Below are 22,567 nucleotides of genomic sequence, written 5' to 3'. Positions count from 1 at the left end.
TGTGGCCATTAAAAAAAAATTTACTTAACCTTTTTGTAGTATTTGATATGTTGAAAGCACAACTACAGCTGACTTCAGTTGCAATGAGCTCAAGGTGTCTTGAGTTAGGCATTCAGAAAATGAAGAAAACAGGTAGTGGTCACTTATGAAGTTTGGTTTAAGTAATTTGCCCAGCATCAGGAACTGTGTGTAAAAAGTGGGAATAGTGGGAGTGCTGTTCAACTGCCTTAACCATGAGACCTTTCTCTTTCTGTAATCCCTGCCTTATTCTCTGTACCCATTCTAACTTCTATAACAAATGAGGCAGGTCCTCAACTACACAATCCTGTGCACTGATAGAGGCAGGGGTCCTGTCAATTAAGTAGTTTGTGATCCTAATTAGATTAACATAATTCATGCACATGTACAAAGTAGCTGAATTAAAATTGCACCTGAGGTCTGACACTTTTGAGTACTTGACTTACAACCTTCATGTTCTTTAAAAGTGGGGGTTTTCTTTTTGTATGTAACCATTATACTGTGGTAGCATCCACCAGACTTGATCAGGACCTCATTGCTAGACACTGCATAAACTTAGTTTGTGCCCTGAAGAGCTTAGGTTCTAAATACAAAACAGGAATGTACATGAAAGGTATGGAATGTACTGGCAAACTAGTAAGAATGAAAATATGGTGTTTTTAAATATATCCGTGATCCTTGGGCTTGTCTTCAGTGTTTTCTGTACCTGTTTTTTGTATCATGGCTTTATTTCTTGCCTGTTTGCTCTGGTCACGTTAGCCCGTGTTTACTTTCTTAATAATTTAATGCCCTTTTCTTATGTAAATATTAACATTTGTGACTTACTTGTTACTTATAAGCTGTGACCTGTTTGTCTACTCCTTTGGTTTTAATTTTATATGTGTAATAGGTATAATGGATTTTGTTCCATTATATTTTATTACTTTCCAAATAACTGGCTCTTCATATATATATTTTTGATGGTTATACTTGCATTTGAGACGCCACCTAAATATGGGTAGCACTGGAACTATTATGACTTTTTAATCTGGTCTTCTGCTCCAATGATAACTAATTCTAGTACTCTAATGGCTGCTATGAGTGGAGGTTATGGGAAAGGCATTTAATTTAGTCACTGCATGACACTTCCACTTTTAATTTTAAAACATGACTTACATTTTCTTTTTTCCTTATCCCTCTTTTTAGACCCTTCCAATCTTTCCTTTCACGGAGTAGTCCTCAAGTCTCAAGCAATGAGTTAAGATTAATTTAATAATGCATTCTTGGGTGTGGACGTTTTAAGTGTCAAGTTAATGTATTATGAGAAGGCTCTTGTGATTTTTAAATGCCTTTTTGCTAGGGCTTAAATATTCCTGGAATTACATTTTGGTCTGTAATTTCTCATTCTTCGTTTAAACAAATTCCTTGAAACTTTAGCAGATCAATTTAGCCTCTTCTATTGTGCCTTTTTCACTAGTTACCAGACGACTGCAATGTATTTTTCTAATGAATAATCTATTTTAATTATTTAATCTTCAAAAACAAGTCTTAAACTCCCCATTAGATTATTACACTTTGTGACCATAGGAGAGAAAAAGGCACCCACTAGAATCCATGGGGTGAAGTCAGCTGGCATTCATGTTGAACTAGTAGAAGTTATTTTAACTTGGACCAGAGAAGGGCAGCAGCTATGACATGGAATGCAAACTCTAACAGTGAGGGAGAGAAGAGTGGACAGAGAGCCTGTTATGTAAGGTGTCTTGCAAGAAGGCAGCTGTCATGCATTAAATTCTAACTTCTAAATTTATCAGGTCTCTAACAATTCTTACATTAGCTGCTATATTTCTGAAATGTTCTTAACTGTACCCAGTGTATGGACCTGTATTAGCACACAAGTGCTGTGCCGTTGATCCTCTAAGCGGTCTTCACTCTCCCTTCAGATGTCTTTTCTCAAACCTTTTAAATAATATCTGAAAAAGGGGTCTCAGTTGAGTGAGTCTTTTTTGTTGCAAAATTCAAGCTTTTCATGCTCCGTAGAGTGGTGTGTACTGGAGGCACAGTTCAGTGTTTGAAATTACACGTGATCCACACTTATAAATGTTTGTGCTCAAATACAGTAGTACAAAAAAAATAAGCAAAAACTAGTGTTAAAATTTTGGTTTACTTTCCATCCAAAACTCAAGAAATTCACTTATGGTTCCCAGCATCAACAATGACTTGGCCATTTTGCACAAATATAATTAGCAATTAACTTTTACAGTACAGTGATGCAAAATGTTTCCTGTCTTGAAACCATTGGGTAGCTTTCATATACACATGAAATATTGGGGGAAATGGCTGCCTCTGTACTGTCATTTCTTTCCCCCCTAATTACTACTTTAAAGCTTCTAGGTAAAAAATTTAGCAGAAACTCTTAGTAAATTCTGAATTTGTGTTTTAAAATCTGTCATGATCATAACTGAGGGTATCTTTTTTCACTGTCCCAACTACCTTGCCATGTTCATAACTTTCCCTACTGAGGCAAAGTACTTGTGCTGCTACTTAAATACACTGCACCCCATAGTGCTCTAACAGGAACACTGGAGTGTAATTAATCCTTAATTAGTGCTTTAAAATGCTGTAATGTAATCCTTAATATGACTATCACAAGTTTCTAGATTTGAAAATTGAGATACAGAGGTGGTTTGCCCAAAGCTACACAGGAAGTCCATGGCAGATCCGGACAGAGAACAAGATTCTTAGTTCTGTGCTTTTATCACAAGACTAATCCTTCCTTCTAGTAGTAGTACATCCAAGTTCTGAACCAAGACTGGTTATTCATTTATTCCTTCCCAGCTGGATCTGAGATCTCTTTAGATGAGTCAGCTGCTTGGAAATACTGTTCATGTTTCGCAAAACTGTCCCTGTAAACTGAAAAAAGGTATCATTAGCTGTCTCAAGATGGAGGCAGGTCTATTCCTTATCAAATGGAATCTACACTAGGGATTTTTTTTGAGGAATCCTAATGAAGTATCCTTAAATATGCCTTCCAAAAAAAGAGGAGACTAAGACTAAAGGGAAACAAGAAGGGAACAAGCGAAGAGTGACACAAATAAGATATTGAAAGAGTAAACAGGGCCCCTTGTTTTCTGCAGACAAATTACTACAGAATGGTGCTTCAGAATACATTTTAATTTTTAAAAACCTGCCAGGCCTTATGATTGTAAAGAGAACCTTAAAGTGGATCAAATGTAAATATTATCTTCCTTAGTCAGAGGTGAGGTGCTCCTATTCAGCTCAATGAAATATTAACTTTGAAGACTAATATTGAAACTATTTCACTGACAGGCTGAAAGGTTCTGCCAGAATATTTGCCCACTGCTGCTGTAAGCAGTGGTAGGTATTGGGGCAGCTGGTCACTGACCTGAGGAAGAAATTTTGTCTATTGTCCTCTTTTTTTTTTTTTTTCTCCCCCATGCCCCCCAAATCAGTCATTCTCCTTCTCTCCCCCCCTCCCACCCTTTGCCTCAAAGGAGGAGAGGAAAGATCAGATGTTACTATAAACGCTGGGAAAACTTGTGTTAGAGGGCTTTCCCTTCACCCTTCCACTTCCCTGGTTCTTGTCACGCAGACAGCAAAAGACCAGAAGTCCGAAGTGCAGACAATGCAATGTTTATTGGGGTTAGTTTCCAAGCAAGCATATTCTGAAGCCCTTCACACTAGTCAGGCTTATCTCTATCTGTCGATAGTCTGTTCCTTTCCCATCTCTGACGCTGCAGAGCGTTTACCCCTTGTCCCTGTTCCCCGTTCCCGTCCCCCCCCTTAACAAAGGTGATTCCAATTTCCCTTCCGCTTCCTGTTTGACCCCAGTTTTTATAGTAATATTCTCATCTATACCTTAACCAATCAATCCTAATGTATATTATTGTAACATAATTCTCTAATGATATCCGACTACCCTAATTAACTTACACCTAGCAAAATTATTTATACAGCAGATAGAAACAATTAGAAAACCAGACAGATGAACAATAGAAAAGTGGGGGCCATAAAGATAAAACTACAGAAATGAGGGTTCACAACAACCATTGATAAATGATTTCCTTGCCAGACAGGATGCTATGAAACTAAGTTTTCTTTAACCATCTTAAGATCTGTTTCTTTGTCTGGTGGTAATGGAAACAATCAGGACAGGATCGTCTTCCTAGCAGCCCAATACCACCTTACTTCAATGTGACTAGTTTGGGATGTGACCCTACGCTTCACAGCTTATGGATGCCCCTGATGCTTAGCCAAAGAACAAGGCCTCAGACTATCCTAGTGAGAGAAGGCCCATACACAGGCAACTGATTTTGATTCTTTGTTTTTTATATACCTTTAACTAGCTAAGTGATAAAAAATACACCTAAGTTCTTAAAGTATAGGCCTTTACAGCAGGCCTGAATATCTATATTCTAACAACTAGGTTGATTATATTAAATGTGAAAATGAACTTAAATTTTTGACATTGACTCTTGTGCAGAATTCTCAGGTTCTTGCTGGAGCACTTCTGAAATCAGTTGGCCTTGCTGCAAAATTTAGTTCTAGCTTGCCACACAAGCAGTGGGGCTAAGAGGAATGAAAAATTCATTCTTCCAAATGAGGGAATGGAGGTGCACAAGGAGTGTTAACCTAATCAGGCTTTTGAAGCTTAATGTTTGTATAGCATTTGAAATGTGATGTGCTATATGATGCTTTCTACACAGGAATCTTTACCCGTTAAATCTGTTTAAATTCAAGACATGTTTTATCTAATCACCGTAGGCCAGCCAAAGCCATAGTCCTTCAGGCTGTTGAGGCTACTTATGCACTGACAAGGAAAGTCATTTTAATCAGTATCTAAAACCATTTTCTTAATGGGTAAAGTGGGTACCCCTGTATTGGAGTAAATGCTTGTGGTGAGTGTGACTTGAGGACTAAAGAGTCCTGAAACTCAAATGTTATAACTTTCAAACTGTTAGTATTAGCTAAGCTATATATACGCACAATCTTTCTACATATACACTTTGCTTTGAACTGTTGTCCTCGGCTTCATTTTTTTTTTTAGATGGGATTTCTTTCACTGGTAGTCAGGTGTTGCTACCCCAGCTTAAGTATTGGCATTTCTTTTACTAGATTTATTAGAAAATCCCTCTTACACTAAAAGAGAGATCTCATGTCTCAGTTTTTAGTTGGAACTTATTGCTCTGAAGACCTCCAGTATCCTTTGTAACTTTCCCTGGTCCATGGAATTTGCCTCTTTTACAATCTTTGTGAAACTGCAGTGCAAACCTCAATTTTTTCCTCCTTCAGTACCATCTCACTTATTTTTGTGTGTGTTTTTACAAACTAAAGAGCCCATCTAGGGCTCTAGGTGCTGTTGACAGTTTTTGGTAAAAGCACAACATATCAACAGATCTGTTGCTTCTCCCAGATCAAATTGGATACCCCAGTGACAGTGTAAATATAAATGTATCTCAGTTGTTAAACGCCATATGACTGTTTCTACCCCCTGTAGATGAGTCATCTGTTATGACACTTCTAGTATTTAGAGAGGTTCTCTAGTGGAACTCAACCGATTTTAGCTAGACATTGAGAAAAGTGACCATTTTCGTGTACAGGGGTGTAATCACATTTCTCATCCACAAGTTCCTTTTTAGAGGAATTGAGACTACACATTGAATCTAGGGCAGGAGTGAGCAAACTATGGCCCAGGGGCTGCATCTGGACCTCCAGATGTTTTAATCCAGCCCTGGACCTCCAGCTGGGGATGGGGTCGGGGGCTTGCCCCGCTCCCCATGGCTCTGAGAAGCTGTGGCATGTCCCCCTTCCAGCTCCTACGTGTAGGGGCAGCCAAGGGGTCTGCACACTGCCCCCACCACAAGCGCCACCCCCACAGCTCCCATTGGTCAGAAACCATGGCCAATGGGAGCTGCAGGGGGTGGCGCCTGCGGACAGGGCAGTGTGCAGAGCCACCTGGTCACGCCTCCTCATAGGAGCCAGAGGGGGACATGCCGCTGCTACTGGTAGCTGCTTGATGTAAGCGCTGCCCGGAGCCTGCACTCCTGCACCCCCGACCCCCAATTTTGTGAGCATTCCTGGCCCACCATACAATTTCCATACCCAGATGTGGCCCTCGGGTCAAAAAGTTTGCCCACCCTGACCTAGGGCATTCTTTCTCCTTTCCCTAGTATCATTTCAAGAATTAAAACTAAACCACTTCTCATCCTGTTGGGAATGTCCTTGCAGAACAACCCTGTAACAACATAGGGATCTTATCAATATTATGATGTACCAGAAAATGACCTAAAATCTCTTTAAATTGAAGAATCTCTGCCATTTAATAGAAAAAATGCACAAATTGAGTAACAGAAGACATTTCACATGGGATTTATCTTGATTTCTTTGGAAGGAACAGCTGCCCCTATGTGTGAATAGCAGTAGAAAAATTGGCTATAATACTGTTAATTTCACTCTGCCATTCTTTGGCAAAACTGAACTGCAGGAGAAGTTTGAAGTCTCCAACTGTAAAATTCAGGCCTTGTTGTTGTTCAGGCCATAATTTGTGTGATTTGTTGTGAAAGCAAACAAATACAGGCCCATTTAGATTGACTTAGAGATGCCACACTTATCTTTCTAGTTACAGTGGCAAAGTACCATAAATAAAAGATAACAGAATATTCCAGTCTAGCCAGTATAACAGGTCCTGATTTAGAGTGAAGTCATAGAATCTGTGGTAAAAGAATGGGGAGAGGTGGTATATAGTTTTTTGTTAAAGTGCCTAGACTGCAATTGACTGCTATACTTTACATTAGCTCTATAGATGGTCTGAACTAAGCTTTGTCATTAACACCTCAGATTAAATTAAACGTTTTGGAGGGAAGGGGGTAAACTTTGGTTACCTCTGTCTTGCTATATGCAGTGATGATGTAGCTGTGTCCCTCCCAGGATATTCGCGACAAGGTGGGTGAGGCAATATATTTTAATGGACCAACTTCTGTTGGTGAGAGAGAAACTTTTGAGCTTCCACAGAGCTCTTCTGGGTTCTTTTCCCAGACCTGAAGAGCAGCTTTGTGGAGGCTCAAAAGCTTGTCTCTCCCACCAACGGAAGTTGATCCAATAAAAGATCATACCTCACCCACGCTGTATCTGTTTTGCTAGACCGTTTTCTGCAGTGTTGAAGGAAAAAGTACAAAGTGAACTGGTTTATGTTGTCAGGACTTTCTAATGGAGCAGAAAAAAAATTATTACTTAAGAGTATTTTGAAGAAACTTTGAGAGGTGAGGCAGTACAGAAAAATAGGTTATTTTTTTTGTTTGCCTTCCAATAACTGCCTATCCTACATAGTGATACACTCTTGTTTGACTGAAGGTACAGGAAAATTGAAATCCCCTTTAATGCCATATTGGCCTGCATTTTTCTCTTTGTTAAAGTATTAGCAAGTGGTGAGCTTGCTAAAACCATAACTGGTCAAGTGTTTTTATTTCAAGTGTTCGTAAACTCACCACAGACCAAGATGAATGTGAAAGCTACTTCTGCTATAAAAGCTGTTAAGCTGCATCGTCAAAATTTCCATATGTCTGTGCATCACAATACTCAAGTCTAAGTTTCTTAAACCTTTGACATATAGCAAAGTGCTTGGTTTTAGTAACTTGTAAGTGAAATACATGTGATTTCTAACACTAATCCATTATAGAAAGAGGTGGCTAGTTTGCTTTCCTTGCACTCATGACTTCTTGATGTCTTAGAGGTTAGCTGTGAAGATTTTTTTTTTTTAAAATCTCTCTGCAATCTTTTAGTATACTAAGAATAAGTAAACTGACTTACTTTTGACTACAGAAATGGCAGTTGACACTGGTTTTTTTCAATGTAATTCAAGACCATTGCTATTTTAACTGAGAAATCTGAGATTGAGACATCTGGTTTTACTGTGTTGATTTCACAACTGTTATAAATGGACTAAAATCTTTCATTTTAAATCCCTATTTTCCTTCCCTTTTGTGAAGCCACTCGAGAAACCATGTCTGCTGTTCAGATTTTTCAGGATTTTTAAAAACATACTTGAGTGAAATTGTTACATAATGTTAATTGCATTTTTTAAAAGCATGTTGTATTCCTTTTGTAATCTTTTTTTCTCTAAAAGATGAACTGAAAAGACTGATCTGTGGGTGGGTCCCCCCGTGAGTCCCCCCCTTTTTTATATAATATAAAAAAAAATCACTAACACCATATATAGGATCTATCTTACATCAAGGTGAAGAGGAAATGAAACAGCTGTGCTGCTGTTTGTCCAGAATAGAAATGATAAATTTCAGATTTTTTGCATAGTGAAGACATTTTACCTATTCTTTGCCCCTTGTGGCCTTAAGTATTTTTAAGGAAGGAAATCTTAAATTTGTTGGGCTTCATTTAATTCTTCATGCTATTTTTTTTTTTCTCCTGCATTGGGGTATCTAAAAGCTACAAGTAGTAATTCTGTTCTTACTGTTGACTTTCAAAGTATCAGCACTCAATTTACTAACTTATTTAAATTGCCAGGGCTAGCAGGTCTTGTTACTCTTTAGTGAAGACATTCTTAATACCAACCACAACTGCTCCTGTTGATAGGTTTGCCAAATCAGTCTCTTTTATCCAGGAAAAACAATTTAAGGATTTTCTGTACATCCAGTTGGACAGTAGCTAAGGCACTTCACTCACTCTCTCTGAACACAATGTTTTCTATTTAGGAACTTAGTGACTTAGCCCGTGACCCTCCAGCACAGTGTTCTGCAGGTCCAGTTGGAGATGATAGTAAGTAGTATTAAATTTTAATGTTTTGTTCTCATTTTAATTCAAAAAGTATATAGTGTCTAAGTAATAACACTGAACTTTTTTTCCTTTTTAGTGTTCCATTGGCAAGCCACAATTATGGGACCTGTAAGTATTCTGACTCCCATGAATGTTAATACTAACTAATTCTTATTCAACAAGAACTGTCTTCAGATTTCTCCAGTCTTTTTTAATTTAGACACTCTCAAAAATGCCAGTTTGAGAACTGGGTGGGGGGGGAGAGTTTTGAGCTATGCAGATTCCTCATTGTTGGCGTGTCACTTCCATGACATGACATGTACCTGAATTAAAATGTCCTGCATAGCAATGCAAGGTGTTGTCATTTTGTAATGTAGAATGTTTGTATGCCAAAGAGTTTCTATGGTTCTGATCCCCCCCAGGGGCCTTGTCTGCATGCAGAATTTCAGCTGTCAATATAGCTCCCCTGGTGCAAACTCTTCGTGTAGATTTGGACTGGTAGAGCTTACCATGGTTTCAAGCATTTCTGTAAAAATAGAAAAGTTTTTCTGAAGTGCCAAGTGTTCTGAGTGCATACAGGAGGAAAATATGCTGTGCATGCTTACTATGCATTTTTTAAACTTGAATGTGATTTGTATAACTTGACTAGGAAGAAGAATGTCTAAAGCCCCTTGCCCTTATTGAGGATTAAGTCCATTACAAGTTAGACTTCTTAGTACTTCAGTTAACCAAGTAGTTGAAGCTTCTAAGAAACCACACTGAAATACTAAAGTATATCAAATGGCCAAACGTAACTTTATCAAGTTTTTTCTAAAACGTGCATATTTGGATTAAAGCTATTTTAAAAAAATACCCTGAGTAGTCTTCCAGGAAGCTGTGGCTAGATGCCTTATAACAAAGTTCTCCCTTCAGTAAAAATAGTACACTGGTGTATGTTTTGTATTTGGGATCTGAAAACATCTTTTTTGTATAATGAGAATTATATTAATGTGCATTTCTCCTCTAAAAAGATTTTTTTAACATGATTAAGGTTCCATATCTAGAACAACTCCAGACTTTCTCAGTTTACAGGTGGAGTGATAATTGCCAGCTGTGCATGCTCAGCCTGGGATCTGAACATTGGATTAGATTCTCTCTGTTATGCAGAATGAGCAATAAGATTCTGCAGGCCAAAATCAGGTCTTGGTTACACCCGTACAACCTCACTGAAGGCTAATGGGGTTGCATATATGTAACTGAAGGCTTGTTTCATCTGCAGTGTCACTATTAATGGGGTATGAGAAGGTACTAGGTCATTTTCAGATTCCAGGCTCTGTCAGGGCTGGCAGTTCATGTAAAATTTAAAAATGTGAGCAAATTGAATCAAGAGTCAAGTGCCAATAAACCTGGAACCCCTTCAGTGACGCTTTTAGGCCATGTCTAAATTCCAGCTTCTGCAGTGGCATAGCTAAGGTGTCATAGTTATGCTGTTGTAACCCTGGGTTATAGATGCAGACTGCAGTGGCAGAAGGAATTTTTCTGTCACTATAGGAACTTCACTTACCTGAGTGACGGCAGTTAGGTCTATGGAAGCATTCTTCCATCAGCCTAACTGGGTCTACAGCAAGAGTTAGGTTGGCATAGCTATGGGGCTCGAGGGTGTGGATTTGTCACATCCCTGAGTGCCATAGCTATATTGACCTAAATTAAGCGTAGATTAGGCCTTAGTCATGTTAGAGTAGAACTTAATTATCAGATCAGTGTTAATGTTCTACTTTGACCCTCCACCTATGTCCAAATGTGGTTTAGGTATTCTATTGATACCAGTTAGTGCAGCGCTTCTTTTGGGTGTCAAACTGAAGAATCCTTTTATCTTCAGCTCAAAGTTCAAATGCTGGATATGTTCTTATAGCATGTTATCCCTTTGCATGCAACGAAGTATGCACTCCAGAGAGACCAGAATGTTTGCTTAATAGCTATACTAATATTTGAAGTAAACTTCCAAAAGTATGGAATGCTCTCCATTGTATGTCATTGAGTAATACTTATATGATTGACTCTGCATGGTCACAGAACACTAAAAGTATAGTTGGACTTCAAATACAGAAATATTTTCTTTTGTTCTACCTCTCCCTGCTCGTTCAGTGTTGTTTATCCTCTTTTCTCACTTAATCTTTGAGCTATCAGTCAAGAGGCATTTATTAGTTATGCCCTTTGGAATAGCATGAGTACATACTTTAGAGCAGAATTTTAGAGAGAATTATCCTAGCCTTAGGATAATAGCTTAGTGGTCCACTGGTGTTGTAGGCCTCATACCTTAATGACAGGGTAGGCATTGGTAGTGCAGATGACTTAACATATTCCATATGAGATCCACTACTGACACAGAAGTCTAATAGTAAGGATTGAGTTCTCATTGTCAAAGACGTATTAGGAAGCTTTCATAGTTCTTTTCTACACTTGTTCTAACCAGTTCTGTGACTTCACTTTAATAACTAGTAAGACTTGTCTCCAGCATGTATACAATAAAAGGGTTGAAGTAGTTCTTGAACTTCTCATTTGACAATATAGCAGTTTTTCAGTGACTGCTACATGATGTGCTTAATCTCTGCCAAGGCTGTCTAATTGAAGTGTCAACTCTAGCATTATGTTTTTGCCCCTTGACATATCTGTTGGCTTTTTACTACATTGTTTCATTTGCAGATATTAAAGGATATATAAACTAAAGGAATAGGATGTGGCTAGTCTGTATATAAACAAGTGATTGGTCTTAAAGGATATAATATTTAAAAAATATATCAACAGAATAAAGCCAGCTTCCAGTATTCCTGTAAACCAAGTATGTGAAACCCATTGTGACAAGGATCAAATTACCCTTTTTTGCTCAGTCCTGAGGCCAGGAGTGTGTGTGTGGTTTAAAAAAAAGCAATAAGAAAGAATTACAAAATTTGCCTATCGCGGAATGTGCTTCTTTAGCCAGCACAGTTAAATATTGCACTTAAAAAAAGACTTTTTAATAAAGCTTTTACTTTTTCTAAAACTTCCTCTTTTGTATGTGCTTCTCTCCTTCCTCTCTCCTCCTCCTCCCTCCCCGTCCCCTCCTCCCCATGACAAGTCACTGGCTCAGTCTCCACCTTTTGAGAGTATTCTCTGTTGCCCTACTTTGGGTGGTAATTCCACCACCACCACTTGAACCTGAGAATTTCCCCCCATTGAGGTTATCATTATGATTGCCTTTTTCCTGAGCAGGGGAAGAAAATACATTTCCAGGAACCTGGTTATGTGCAACCCAGAGGCAGGGATCCAGGCATATGGCGAGAGAAAGCACTGGCAGGCTAAGCAGTGATGATGGCAGGGACAGAATATGCAGAAGGCTGAAAAGGACTGCAACTGGCCTACAAACAACTGCTACAAGGGCAGGGGGAATAGGGCTCAGTTGCTTGTGGCTAGTCAGGCACTTACTCCCTACTAAGCTCCTCTCATTCCAGCTTTCTTCTGACTCTCTGAGCTGCTGCAGTTTGGATACATCTGGAACTGCAGGGTGTGGAAGAAGCTGTAAGAACCAGATCTGGCCTGCATGTGACACACTTGCTTTAAACTAAGGCTTTACAGAATACAATTGTTTTAGGAGGAAATTAATTGCCAGTGACCAACTTGATTTGCTACAGTCAGTTATCTCTTTCCACCAATATTAAGCCCAGGTATCATCAAAATTCAGTGCTTATATTGTGGATTAAACATCTTATTTGTGTTTAAGTGAATGATTTGCCTTGCTAATTGAGTAGTGTATCTTCTCACAAAAGTTAATTCAGGAGTATAATTACAGTGGACATGTTTCTTCGACAGAATGACAGTCCATATCAAGGCGGCGTATTCTTCTTGACAATTCACTTTCCTACAGACTACCCTTTCAAACCACCTAAGGCAAGTAGTCTTTTCTTTGTGAGACTAATGCTCTTTAATGAACCGAGCATAAGAACGGAAATCGGGAACATCTGAATTCTAATAGCAGCGCTGCTTCACTTGGGCTTTTTTGTCTTCACTGCCAGACAAGTGGAAATGATATTTATCAATATAAAGTGTTGATAACTCATGTTTTGTACAGTGGTGAGAAAAAGTAGCATATAAGTGCTGAGTATCTGATTCAAATGCTCTGTGTTCAGGGGCCACAATACATATTTCAGTAAGTCTGGTGCACCTTATTTGTGCTTATGTGTAACTCTTATTAATTATGCTATTTAACATATGTGAAACAAATACTTATCTATTTTTTGTTATAGGTTGCATTTACAACAAGAATCTATCATCCAAATATTAACAGTAATGGCAGCATTTGTCTCGATATTCTAAGATCACAGTGGTCTCCTGCTTTAACTATTTCTAAAGGTGAAGAAAATATTACAATTTCCATCTTCCTTTTGATACTGTAATTTTTTTGCTTAGTTTTTCTTGGCATTCCATGAATCTCCCATTATACTCTAGCCTGAGAAGAGAAGGGCATCTTGCATATGTGGTAATGATTACATTGTCGCATGCTTATTTATTTCACCTTTTATTTAAAAAAACAAAACTTTGTGCAGTTTTACTTTAGCTATTATAGAGCAGTGTTCTACTAACCAACATGAACCAGTGCAGTTGAATCCCTGTATGAACACTTACATTAGAGTGGCTTATTTCAGTTGTAACCTATTCCTAAATTAAGATAATCTGAAATTAACCTGGTTTTAAACCAAAATAAGTGTCTACACAACCTTTTGCATTGGTTAAGTAGGTTGGTCTAAAATTGTAACTTAAGTTGGTGCATCTGTGCACATAGAAAACTACTAATTTTAGTTGATCAGTCTAATGCTTTGCAGTTAATTGCTAGCTGCTAGCATGGAGTATTAATTTCCATATATGAATTTAGGAATCATATTTTAGATTGTGATCAGTACTGCTTTGTGTTTTTTCACTTCCACTTCCTGTAAATGTGAATATTCTCATTAAATCTAATGAATTCAACTCCTGATACTAATTGACTTCAAGAAAAGCTCACCAGAGCTCACTTCCCTTTTTTGGTTTGGTAGATCCCCGTGAGATCGGTTGCACTAGTCAGAATAAGCAAAAGGGTTCCTTTATCTATAGAACTAGTGATTCCTGCCTATTCATGGAGCAAGAACCAAGCTTGGGTCTGAATTTGGATCTGCATGTTGTGTTGACGCTATACCCCCAGCTTGCTTGTTCTGAATTTTACACAGGTTTAAAAACCACTGATGGGAAATGAAGAATGTAAAGAATAAGTTGCTTCAAACAGTATTTCTCCATAGTAGTCTTACTTTAGATACATACTGATAAGATAAAAAGAAACACTAGATTGATCAGCCTAGAATATTACTGTATTATTACTATTGCAGAGAAGAAATCACATCTGATTCTAATCTGTTTATCAGAGACTTCTAGCTGAAAGAGCTGATTGCCACTGTAACATTATAGTTTGGACTGCGTTACCTTTCTCTGTGTATATTTGTGGGACACTGGGAGCTGCTAGAGTCAGAGGAGCTCAGGAACAAACAAAAGGGGGAGGGAGGTTAGCTAAACAACTTATAAATATATTTTAATGATTGTGAGCCACACATTTAGAGTTGGGCTTTGCAATTTGCCTCTAAACTTACTCAGCATGCATCATAAGACTAATGAATTTTTTCTTTATAGCATACTGAGGTTGTCCTAACAAAGCAAAAAAATATATTTCCATTGTATTTAATTGAGATCTTTGTTCAGATTTCACTGAGCAATCTTTTCGGTTATTTTGCAGTTCTCTTATCCATTTGTTCACTGTTATGTGATCCAAATCCAGATGACCCCCTAGTGCCAGAGATTGCACGTATCTATAAAACAGACAGAGACAAGTAAGTACAGAATTATATAAGGATAATTTACTAATGTACTGTGAAACATACTCTTCTTGTGTTAGAAAACAATGGTGGGGAATGAATGTTACTTGTGATCTCTCCATCTTAGACTGAATTTGTGGCATAGGAAGGAGTAATTGGTATTTTTTGACTATGGAAACGTAACTACGAAGAAATGGTGTGTTATCTTTGAAACTGCAGGGAGGTATTTCGCTAATGTTGCAGTGATTTGTATTTGACAGGTTATCTAAAATTATTAGTTTACTCTAAGCAGTCTCATGTGAGACTCTGAAATAGTATCAGTTCATATAAAACCTCTAAAGTTTGAGGAGAGAAATTACCCTTGTAAATACTCTAGTGCCTTCGTTTGATAACTGCATACTTTTTCCATTTTGGTGCTTCCCATTGGATAAAGGCTTTATGATCTTCTGTCTGCGTAGAAACTGTTTTGTCTCAAACATGGTTTTTTACAGTTTCACTGAGTTCTAGTGAACTCAGTGAAATAGCTGTTGAAGTTTGTATATTAATATTAAATATACTTGTCCAATTAGGTACAATAGGTTAGCAAGAGAGTGGACAGAGAAATACGCTATGCTGTAGGGTAAGAATATTTGCACTTGATGGTGCATTTAACAAAATGGGGACGGTCAGCACTTGAGTGCTGCATGCTTTAAGGCACTGGATTAACTAACAAAGATAATGGATTTATCAGTTACTGAACCTGAATATTTAACAGCTTGATCTGTGATTAGTGTGAAATGTATTTGCCAATTACTATATCTCACAAATAGATAATATTCTTGCATGGCAAAACAAACATAGTGGTAGTAAGAAACAGATTTTTTTGAATTGTTGAGGTTCTGAGATATCTTGTACCTCTGTCCTGGTGAGTATTTAACCAAATTTTGTAGAGACTGGGGGTGCAGGGACCTGGTCTGTGTAGTCAAACCACCGTGTATAAATAAAAATCTAGATGGTCCAAATTCATACTCTGTATGTACAGGCAAAAAGGAAAAATTACTGTTTTGGGTTTTTTTACTTTATGCTTGTATAGTTGGAAATTAACTTAATACTGACAAGCATGCTGTTAAGTAAACTAATTGTATCTGTCCAATTCCTGTAGATTAGTGTGTTGTACAAAAAGTTAATGGCCTATTTTAATATCCCTTTCTAAAAGCAAACATTTGGCTGGAATTCACTATCATTTTTCAGTTAAAACTTCTGTGCCTGGGCAGTATGCTGGTATGAAAAATGGGGTCTTGCGTCATTCTGCAACTGAAATAGAAATTTTGTCAGGACATAACTGAAAATCCACTAATAACATAATTGACTGTAGGGTTCAATATATCCTCTCTAATCATAGCATGTAGTATTCTTTAGACTTCGTTCTAAAACCAGGCTCCAAACAACCTAATATATCTAGCAAAAAAGTGAACTTTTAATTTTCACCCCTTTTTACTCTCCTCCACCCATCCCCAATGCTATATTCTTTCATAACATGCTTCTAGCAACTTACCTGTCTTCTATGCAATCTAAGTGTGTTTCAAATAGTCTCAAAATGTAGGCTTTTGTTCTAAGTTTCTTAAAAACGTTCTAGTAAGACTTGTTTTTCTTCAGTAAAAGATCACATATGAAAGTATAGAAAGAACTGGAACAGCCAGTTGAAAGAAGCAGCAGTGAATTTCTTCAGTAAGAAATTACTGAAAACTTTCTTTTAAAAGGAGTATATTAACTATCACATTGTGCTTTAACTGGACCTGTTTAATGTGTTTCCTCCTTTTATTCACAGATACAACAGAATATCTCGGGAATGGACTCAGAAGTATGCCATGTGATGATACCTTAAAGTCAGAATAACCTGCATTATAGCTGGAATAAACTTTAAATTACTGTTCCTTTTTTGATTTTCTTATCCGGCTGCTCCCCTATCAGACCTCATCTTTTTATTTTTTTGTTTACCTCCTTCCATTCATGCACATGCTCATCTGAGAAGACTTTAGTTTTTCCAGCTTTGGACAATAACTGCTTTTAGAATCTATAAAGTAGTTACACAAGAACAATTGCCCAACATTCAGAAATTTTTTTAAAAGGAGCATGTGTATTATGTGGCCAATGTCTTCATTCTAACTTGGTTATGAGACTAAAACCATTCCTCACTGCTCTAACAGATACTGAAGATAGCACCTGAGGGGAGGGGAGATGGATGTTCACTTTTCTCACATCAATGGAAGTAACATTGCAGTAGCAACATCCATCCTGTTTTAAACCTTCCAGTGTTAGAGATTTGAGGTTTTTATTATATGCTTATGCTCATAACTGACATGGCTGAAGAATTGGTACAGAATCTATAGCATCAGAATCGAAAATGTGATGTATCTTATGCATGTCAATAAAAGAATGACCAGTTCTTGTTCTACAGAGAATGAAAATTTGGAAGTCAAACATCCCTTGTATTCCAAAATAGGGTCTCGGAACATTTTTGTAATTCATTTAAATTTTGTTAGGAGGGTTGGAGCTATTAGTTAATCTGTCTTCCAGAACACTGTTTAATATAGCACTGAATAAATGAAGCAAGTTGTCAATGGATGAGTGATCAACTAATAGCTCTGCTAATAACTGATTTATTTTCTTCAATAAAGTTGCATAAACCAATGAGTTAGCTGCCTGGATTAATCAATATGGGAAACAATCTTTTGTAAAAGCAAAGCTGGTTTTTGTATATACTGTTGGGATTTGCCTCATTGTTTGACATCAAATAATGATGTAAAGTTCAATAGAGTGAATCTTTTGCCATTTTCAGTTATAATACTTGGTCTGTTGCAGGTTGACACATTGATCAGCCTGATGTATGCAGAATTAATAAGCTAACCTAGTAGTGTAGCCTTAGTGTGCTATACTTGGTACTGGGAGCCCAGAGTTCAGGGATGGACTTGGGACCCAGCAGATCTGAAGTGGTGTATTGTGGAGGCATTTCCAGATGCACCCTGTTTGCTGACTGAGAAGCTTTTCTTCACCTTGTACACACGATAGCTGAAAGATCTTAATGCGGGAGTAATAATGGGGCAAAAAATGCAAAATAAAGTACTGTTTTGATGTGGGAGTTGTCATGAGGCTGTGTTGAAGTGACTTTACTATGTGGGATGTTTGTTGTTCATTGAAAAGGACTTGTTCTGCCATGCTGCCATTTACATTAATGAATATTTTAATACAACAGACATTTATTTCAGGTGACTAAACGTGAATGAATAAAGAGTCATTGCTATTGGATTTTTTTATTTGACAAGAAACACTGTCTTGTGCCATTAGTTTCTTTCCTCTGCAACAAGGGCATTATTAATCATCCTGCTTTTTTCTTTCCTGCCATCTTCCTCATGGATTTCCTTATTTTTTTGTCTCCATTCTTACTGTTCATAGCTTCATTTTTTTCTAGTCCTATGCTATCAGTTTGTGCATCTGTGACTGCTCTCTGGCACCACTTTTTGCACTGCTTATAGTTTATGTGCATTCTAATTCCTTGTCTCCACATGGATATGGAAAGTTAGATGTAAAATAAATGTTAAACCTTAACTTTTATAAAATATTTGAATATGTAGTTTGGTACATGGTTTGTTCTGATTTTAAAATAGAGGTGCAATTCAAATACCATCTAGTTTTCTTAAATGTGCTTTCTGGAATATTAGGCAAAGGTGTCATTCTTGACTAAGCATGGACCTATTACTAGTTCAGTAACCAGATTCTTGTGGTGTTCTTTTCCATTTCTACAGGGTGTATCTATATCAGTTCTTTTGGGATCAGGTGAATTTTTATAGATACAATTAATGTTAGCTGAGCGTTGCAATTTAAGATTGAGAGGTAAGACAGTGTGCTCACATAATGTTTGTAAGCTGCAAAACAGATGTTGCTCAGACAGATGTCTTTATTGCTTGAGTGTTCATTTGATATATTTACTACCCCTCTCCCAGGTACAATGTACTCCTCTTCAAACAAGTTATGGGCTTGTTGCGGGAATTAATGGGCAAAGTTTGTAGCTTGTGATATGCGGGTCAGATTAGTTTGTTAAATTTAGAAAGATGTACCATTTATTAATTGTATGAGGTTCAGCAAACGCTTGCTGTAAGAGCAGTACCATCTAACTTGAGCAGAAAATCAAGCCAGAAGACGATGAAGTGACCTGATTAGGAAGAGAAAAGTAGAATCCAGTTGAGATAGTGAGGTCACTCTTATCCTGCCACAGGAAAAAAAAATGCCTTGGTCCTCAATCTACCTGAGTAATTCACCTGCAAAGGCACCTACAAATTGAAGCTGGATTAGGTATGTTAGAGTGAGGAAGCATTGTGCAAAATCAAGATAGGATATATATTTTAGCCAATCGGAAGTTTTCTGATGTTTTCTGTTGGTCAATATCAGTTCGCTGAAATTGAAAATTTCAGGTGTTCAGTGTATTCCCACTCATGGGATGTGCCAGACAGTGCTGCCTGAACTGTGTTTATAGTGTGAATTTACAGTGCATTTCCATGGGAACGTGTCAACTTCAACTACGTTTAGGATGGAAATTTGCCTCGTTCACTGCCAGTTTGCCTGCCTAGCTCCTTGGCAACTTCTCCATGAGAGCCAAGGAGCATATTTTTTTTGTCCTGGAAATACTGAAACATTCTCATAGCAGGAACATTTTAAGACTAAATATTGCGGGATTTCACTTCTCTCCATACAATTTTTGAGAGTTAGGCTTTTGTCTATTGGGATGAAGCTTTTTTCCAGAACCTCAGTTTTTTGCAGAAGTGAAATTGTTTCCCAGACAGCTCTAAGATTTAAGTCAAGGATGGTGCATATAATAATGGAAGTAGCTCCTATGTTCTGAAGCTACTTTACAATTCAGAGGCTTAAATTGAATAGGAAAAATTAGGACTTTAAGACTTAAATATTCTAAATTACTTTTCTCTGATACAGCTACCAATCCATTATGTCGTCATGGCATAACAGAAAATATCAAATCAGTACAGGTCAGAGTTTTGTCGGTGTTAGGACAGCTTGAAGGAAGAAATTGACGACTCAATTTTAGTGTTAAACTCATACAGTAACTTGCTTGATAGGTTTTTTTAAGATTATTTATACTCTTCAGTGGGTTTTAGATTAGTCCCTAAACAAATATTAGTCAAATATCCCAAATCTTCTAAACCTGTATCATTATCAAAGGTGTTTTTGATGTCAGTTATTTTGAATATGAGAAACAAAAAACAAGTGGAGAATAACTTAGGCGTTTATTCTTTAAAAGCTTGTCAGGAAACAAGGGAAGTGAAAAACCTAGGGTATGTCTACACTACGAAATTAGGTCGATTTTATACAGTTGATCGTGTGTGTCCCCACTAAACATATTAAGTCGGCGGAGTGCGTCCACAGTACCGAGGCTAGCGTCGACTTTCGGAGCCTTGCACTGTGGGTAGCTATCCCGCAGTCTCCGCCACCCATTGGAATTCTGGGTTGAGCTCCCAACGCCTGATGGGGCAAAAACATTGTTGTGGGGTTTTTTTGGGTCAGCCCTCGCCCCCCGTGAAAGCAATGGCAAACAATCATTTCTCGCCTTTTTTCCTGCGTTACCCGTGCAGACAACATACCACGGCAGAGCATGGAGCTCGCTCAGCTCACCGTCACTGTACGTCTCCTGGGTGCTGCTGGTAGACGTAGTACTGCATTGCTACACAGCAGCAGCTCCTTGCCTTCATGGCAGCAGACGATACAGTACGACTGCTAGCTGTCATTGTCATCTCCTGGGTGCTTCTGGCCAACCTCGGTGAGGTCGGTATGGGGTGCCTGGACATAAATCGGAGTGACTCTAGGTCATTCTCTTCTTTAAGTTTTGTCTCATGGAGATTCAGTCCTGCCTGGAATATCATGCGAACTGGAGGCTTCTGCCTCAGGCTGCTCTCCCAGCTGGCAGCACCACACAGTCGCACCTACCCCTTGTTCCCATGGCTCATGAAGCCTGGACAGTAGTAAGTAGCAGTTCAACTATAGGCTGAGCAAGCGCAGAATGGTGGTAGAATGTGCCTTTGGATGTTTAAAAGCTCGCTGGTGCTGTTTGCTGACTAGGCTGTCTGATTAGAGCACAGCAAGGCGCGCTGTGCATCACAGAGGCTTTGAAAACCAGTTTCATGACTGGCCAGGCTTCGGTGTGACAGTTGTGTGTTTCTCCTTGATGCAAACCTGCCCCCTTTGTTGATTTTAATTCCCTATAAGCCATGGCATCAGTTGCCTCTCCCTCCGTGAGAGCAATGGAAGACAATCGTTTCGTGCCTTTTTTTCCATGCAGATGCCATACCACAGCAAGCATGCAACCCGCTCATCTCAGCTGCCGCTGTTGTGTCCTGGGTGCTGCTGGCAGCAGACAGTGCAGTAGGGCTGCAAACCATAGTCATCGAACGACCGCTTCTGCTGCCACTCTGCTCTCCTGCAGATGCCATACCACGGCAAGGCATGGAGCCCGCTCAGATCACCGCAGCAGTTATGAGCACTGTAAACACCATGTGCATCGTCCTGCAGTATATGCAGCACCAGAAACTTCAAAAGCAAGCGAGGAGGCAACGGCAGCGAGGACATGGACGTAGACTTCTCACAAAGTACGGGCCCCGGCAATGTGCACATCATGGTGTTAATAGGGCAGGTTCATGCTGTGGAACGCTGATTCTGGGCCCGGGAAACAAGCACAGACTGGTGGGACCGCATAGTGTTGCAGGTCTGGGACGATTCCCAGTGGCTGTGAAACTTTCGCATGCGTAAGGGCATTTTCATGGAACTTTTGACTTGCTTTCCCCTGCCCTGAAGCGCAAGAATACCAAGATGAGAGCAGCCCTCACAGTTCACAAGTGAGTTGCGATAGCCCTCTGGACGCTTGCAATGCCAGACAGCTACCGGTCAGTTGGGAATCATTTTGGAGTGGGCAAATCTACTGTGAGGGCTGCTGTGATCCAAGTAGCAATGCGATCACTGAGCTGCTGCTGTCAAGGGTCGTGACTGGGAAATGGACAGGTCATAGTGTATGGCTTTACTGCAATGGGATTCCCTAACTGTGGTGGGACGATAGACGGAACACATCCCTATCTTGGGACCGGAGCACCAAGGTAGCCAATACATAACCGTTGGGGATGTTGAAATGCCTATAGTTATCCTTGGGGACCCAGCCTACCCCTTAATGCCATGGCTCATGAAGCCATACACATGCACCCTGGACAGTAGTCAGGAACAGTTCAACTATAGGCTGAGCAAGTGCAGAATAGTAGAATGTGCATGTGGATGTTTAAAAAGCACGCTGGCGCAGTTTACTGACTCGGTTAGACCACAACGAAACCAATATTCCCATTGTTATTACTGCTTGCTGTGTGCTCCACAATATCTGAGAGAGTAAGAGGGAGACGTTTATGACGGGGTCGGAGGTTGAGACAAATTGCCTGGCTGCTGATTACGCGCAGCCAGACACCAGGGCAGTTAGAAGAGCAGCAGCAGGGCACGGTGTGCATCAGAGAAGCTTTGAAAACCAGTTTCATGACTGGCCAGGCTACGGTGTGAAAGTTCTGTTTGTTTCTCCTTGGTGAAAACCCGCCCCCTTGGTTCACTCTACTTCCCTGTAAGCCAGCCGCCCTCCGCTCCCCCCTTTGATCACCGCTTGCAGAGGCGATAGTCGTTTCAAATTCATTCTTTATTAATTTGTCACACAAATGGGGGGATAACTACCAAGTTATCCCCCCCCATTTGTGTGAGGGGTGGAGGAGGAGGGAAGCACTGGGTGGGGTGGTGAGGGAGGAGGGAAGGACAAGGCGACACTCAACTTCAAAACTTATTGAATGCCAGCTTTCTATTGCTTGGGTAGCCCTCTGGGTTGGAGTGGTTGGGTGCCTGGATGCCCCTCCCCACCACGTTCTTGG

At 39.2% G+C, this 22,567-nt stretch overlaps 1 protein-coding gene across 2 annotated transcripts in view; it reads left to right on the top strand.

The window, feature by feature from the left end:
* The window catches only part of UBE2D3 (ubiquitin conjugating enzyme E2 D3), a 28,654-nt gene extending 10,743 nt beyond the window's left edge, over window positions 1-17,911 (top strand). The window contains exons 2-8 of one of the 2 annotated variants that reach the window (XM_034771228.1): window positions 8,721-8,784; window positions 8,879-8,910; window positions 12,607-12,684; window positions 13,041-13,146; window positions 14,555-14,648; window positions 15,203-15,252; window positions 16,441-17,911. In XM_034771228.1, the coding sequence (XP_034627119.1) occupies window positions 8,721-8,784; window positions 8,879-8,910; window positions 12,607-12,684; window positions 13,041-13,146; window positions 14,555-14,648; window positions 15,203-15,251 (423 nt within the window). In that variant the 3' untranslated portion in view covers window position 15,252; window positions 16,441-17,911. The remainder of the gene's footprint in view (window positions 1-8,720; window positions 8,785-8,878; window positions 8,911-12,606; window positions 12,685-13,040; window positions 13,147-14,554; window positions 14,649-15,202; window positions 15,253-16,440) is intronic. The other variant, XM_034771229.1, reaches the window with a different exon arrangement.
* Window positions 17,912-22,567: the final 4,656 nt, after the last annotated feature.

This window comes from Trachemys scripta, chromosome 5 (genome assembly GCF_013100865.1).
Source record: "Trachemys scripta elegans isolate TJP31775 chromosome 5, CAS_Tse_1.0, whole genome shotgun sequence".
Classification (NCBI taxonomy): Eukaryota; Metazoa; Chordata; order Testudines; family Emydidae; genus Trachemys; species Trachemys scripta.
This window is presented reverse-complemented; position numbering and strand designations above follow the sequence as displayed.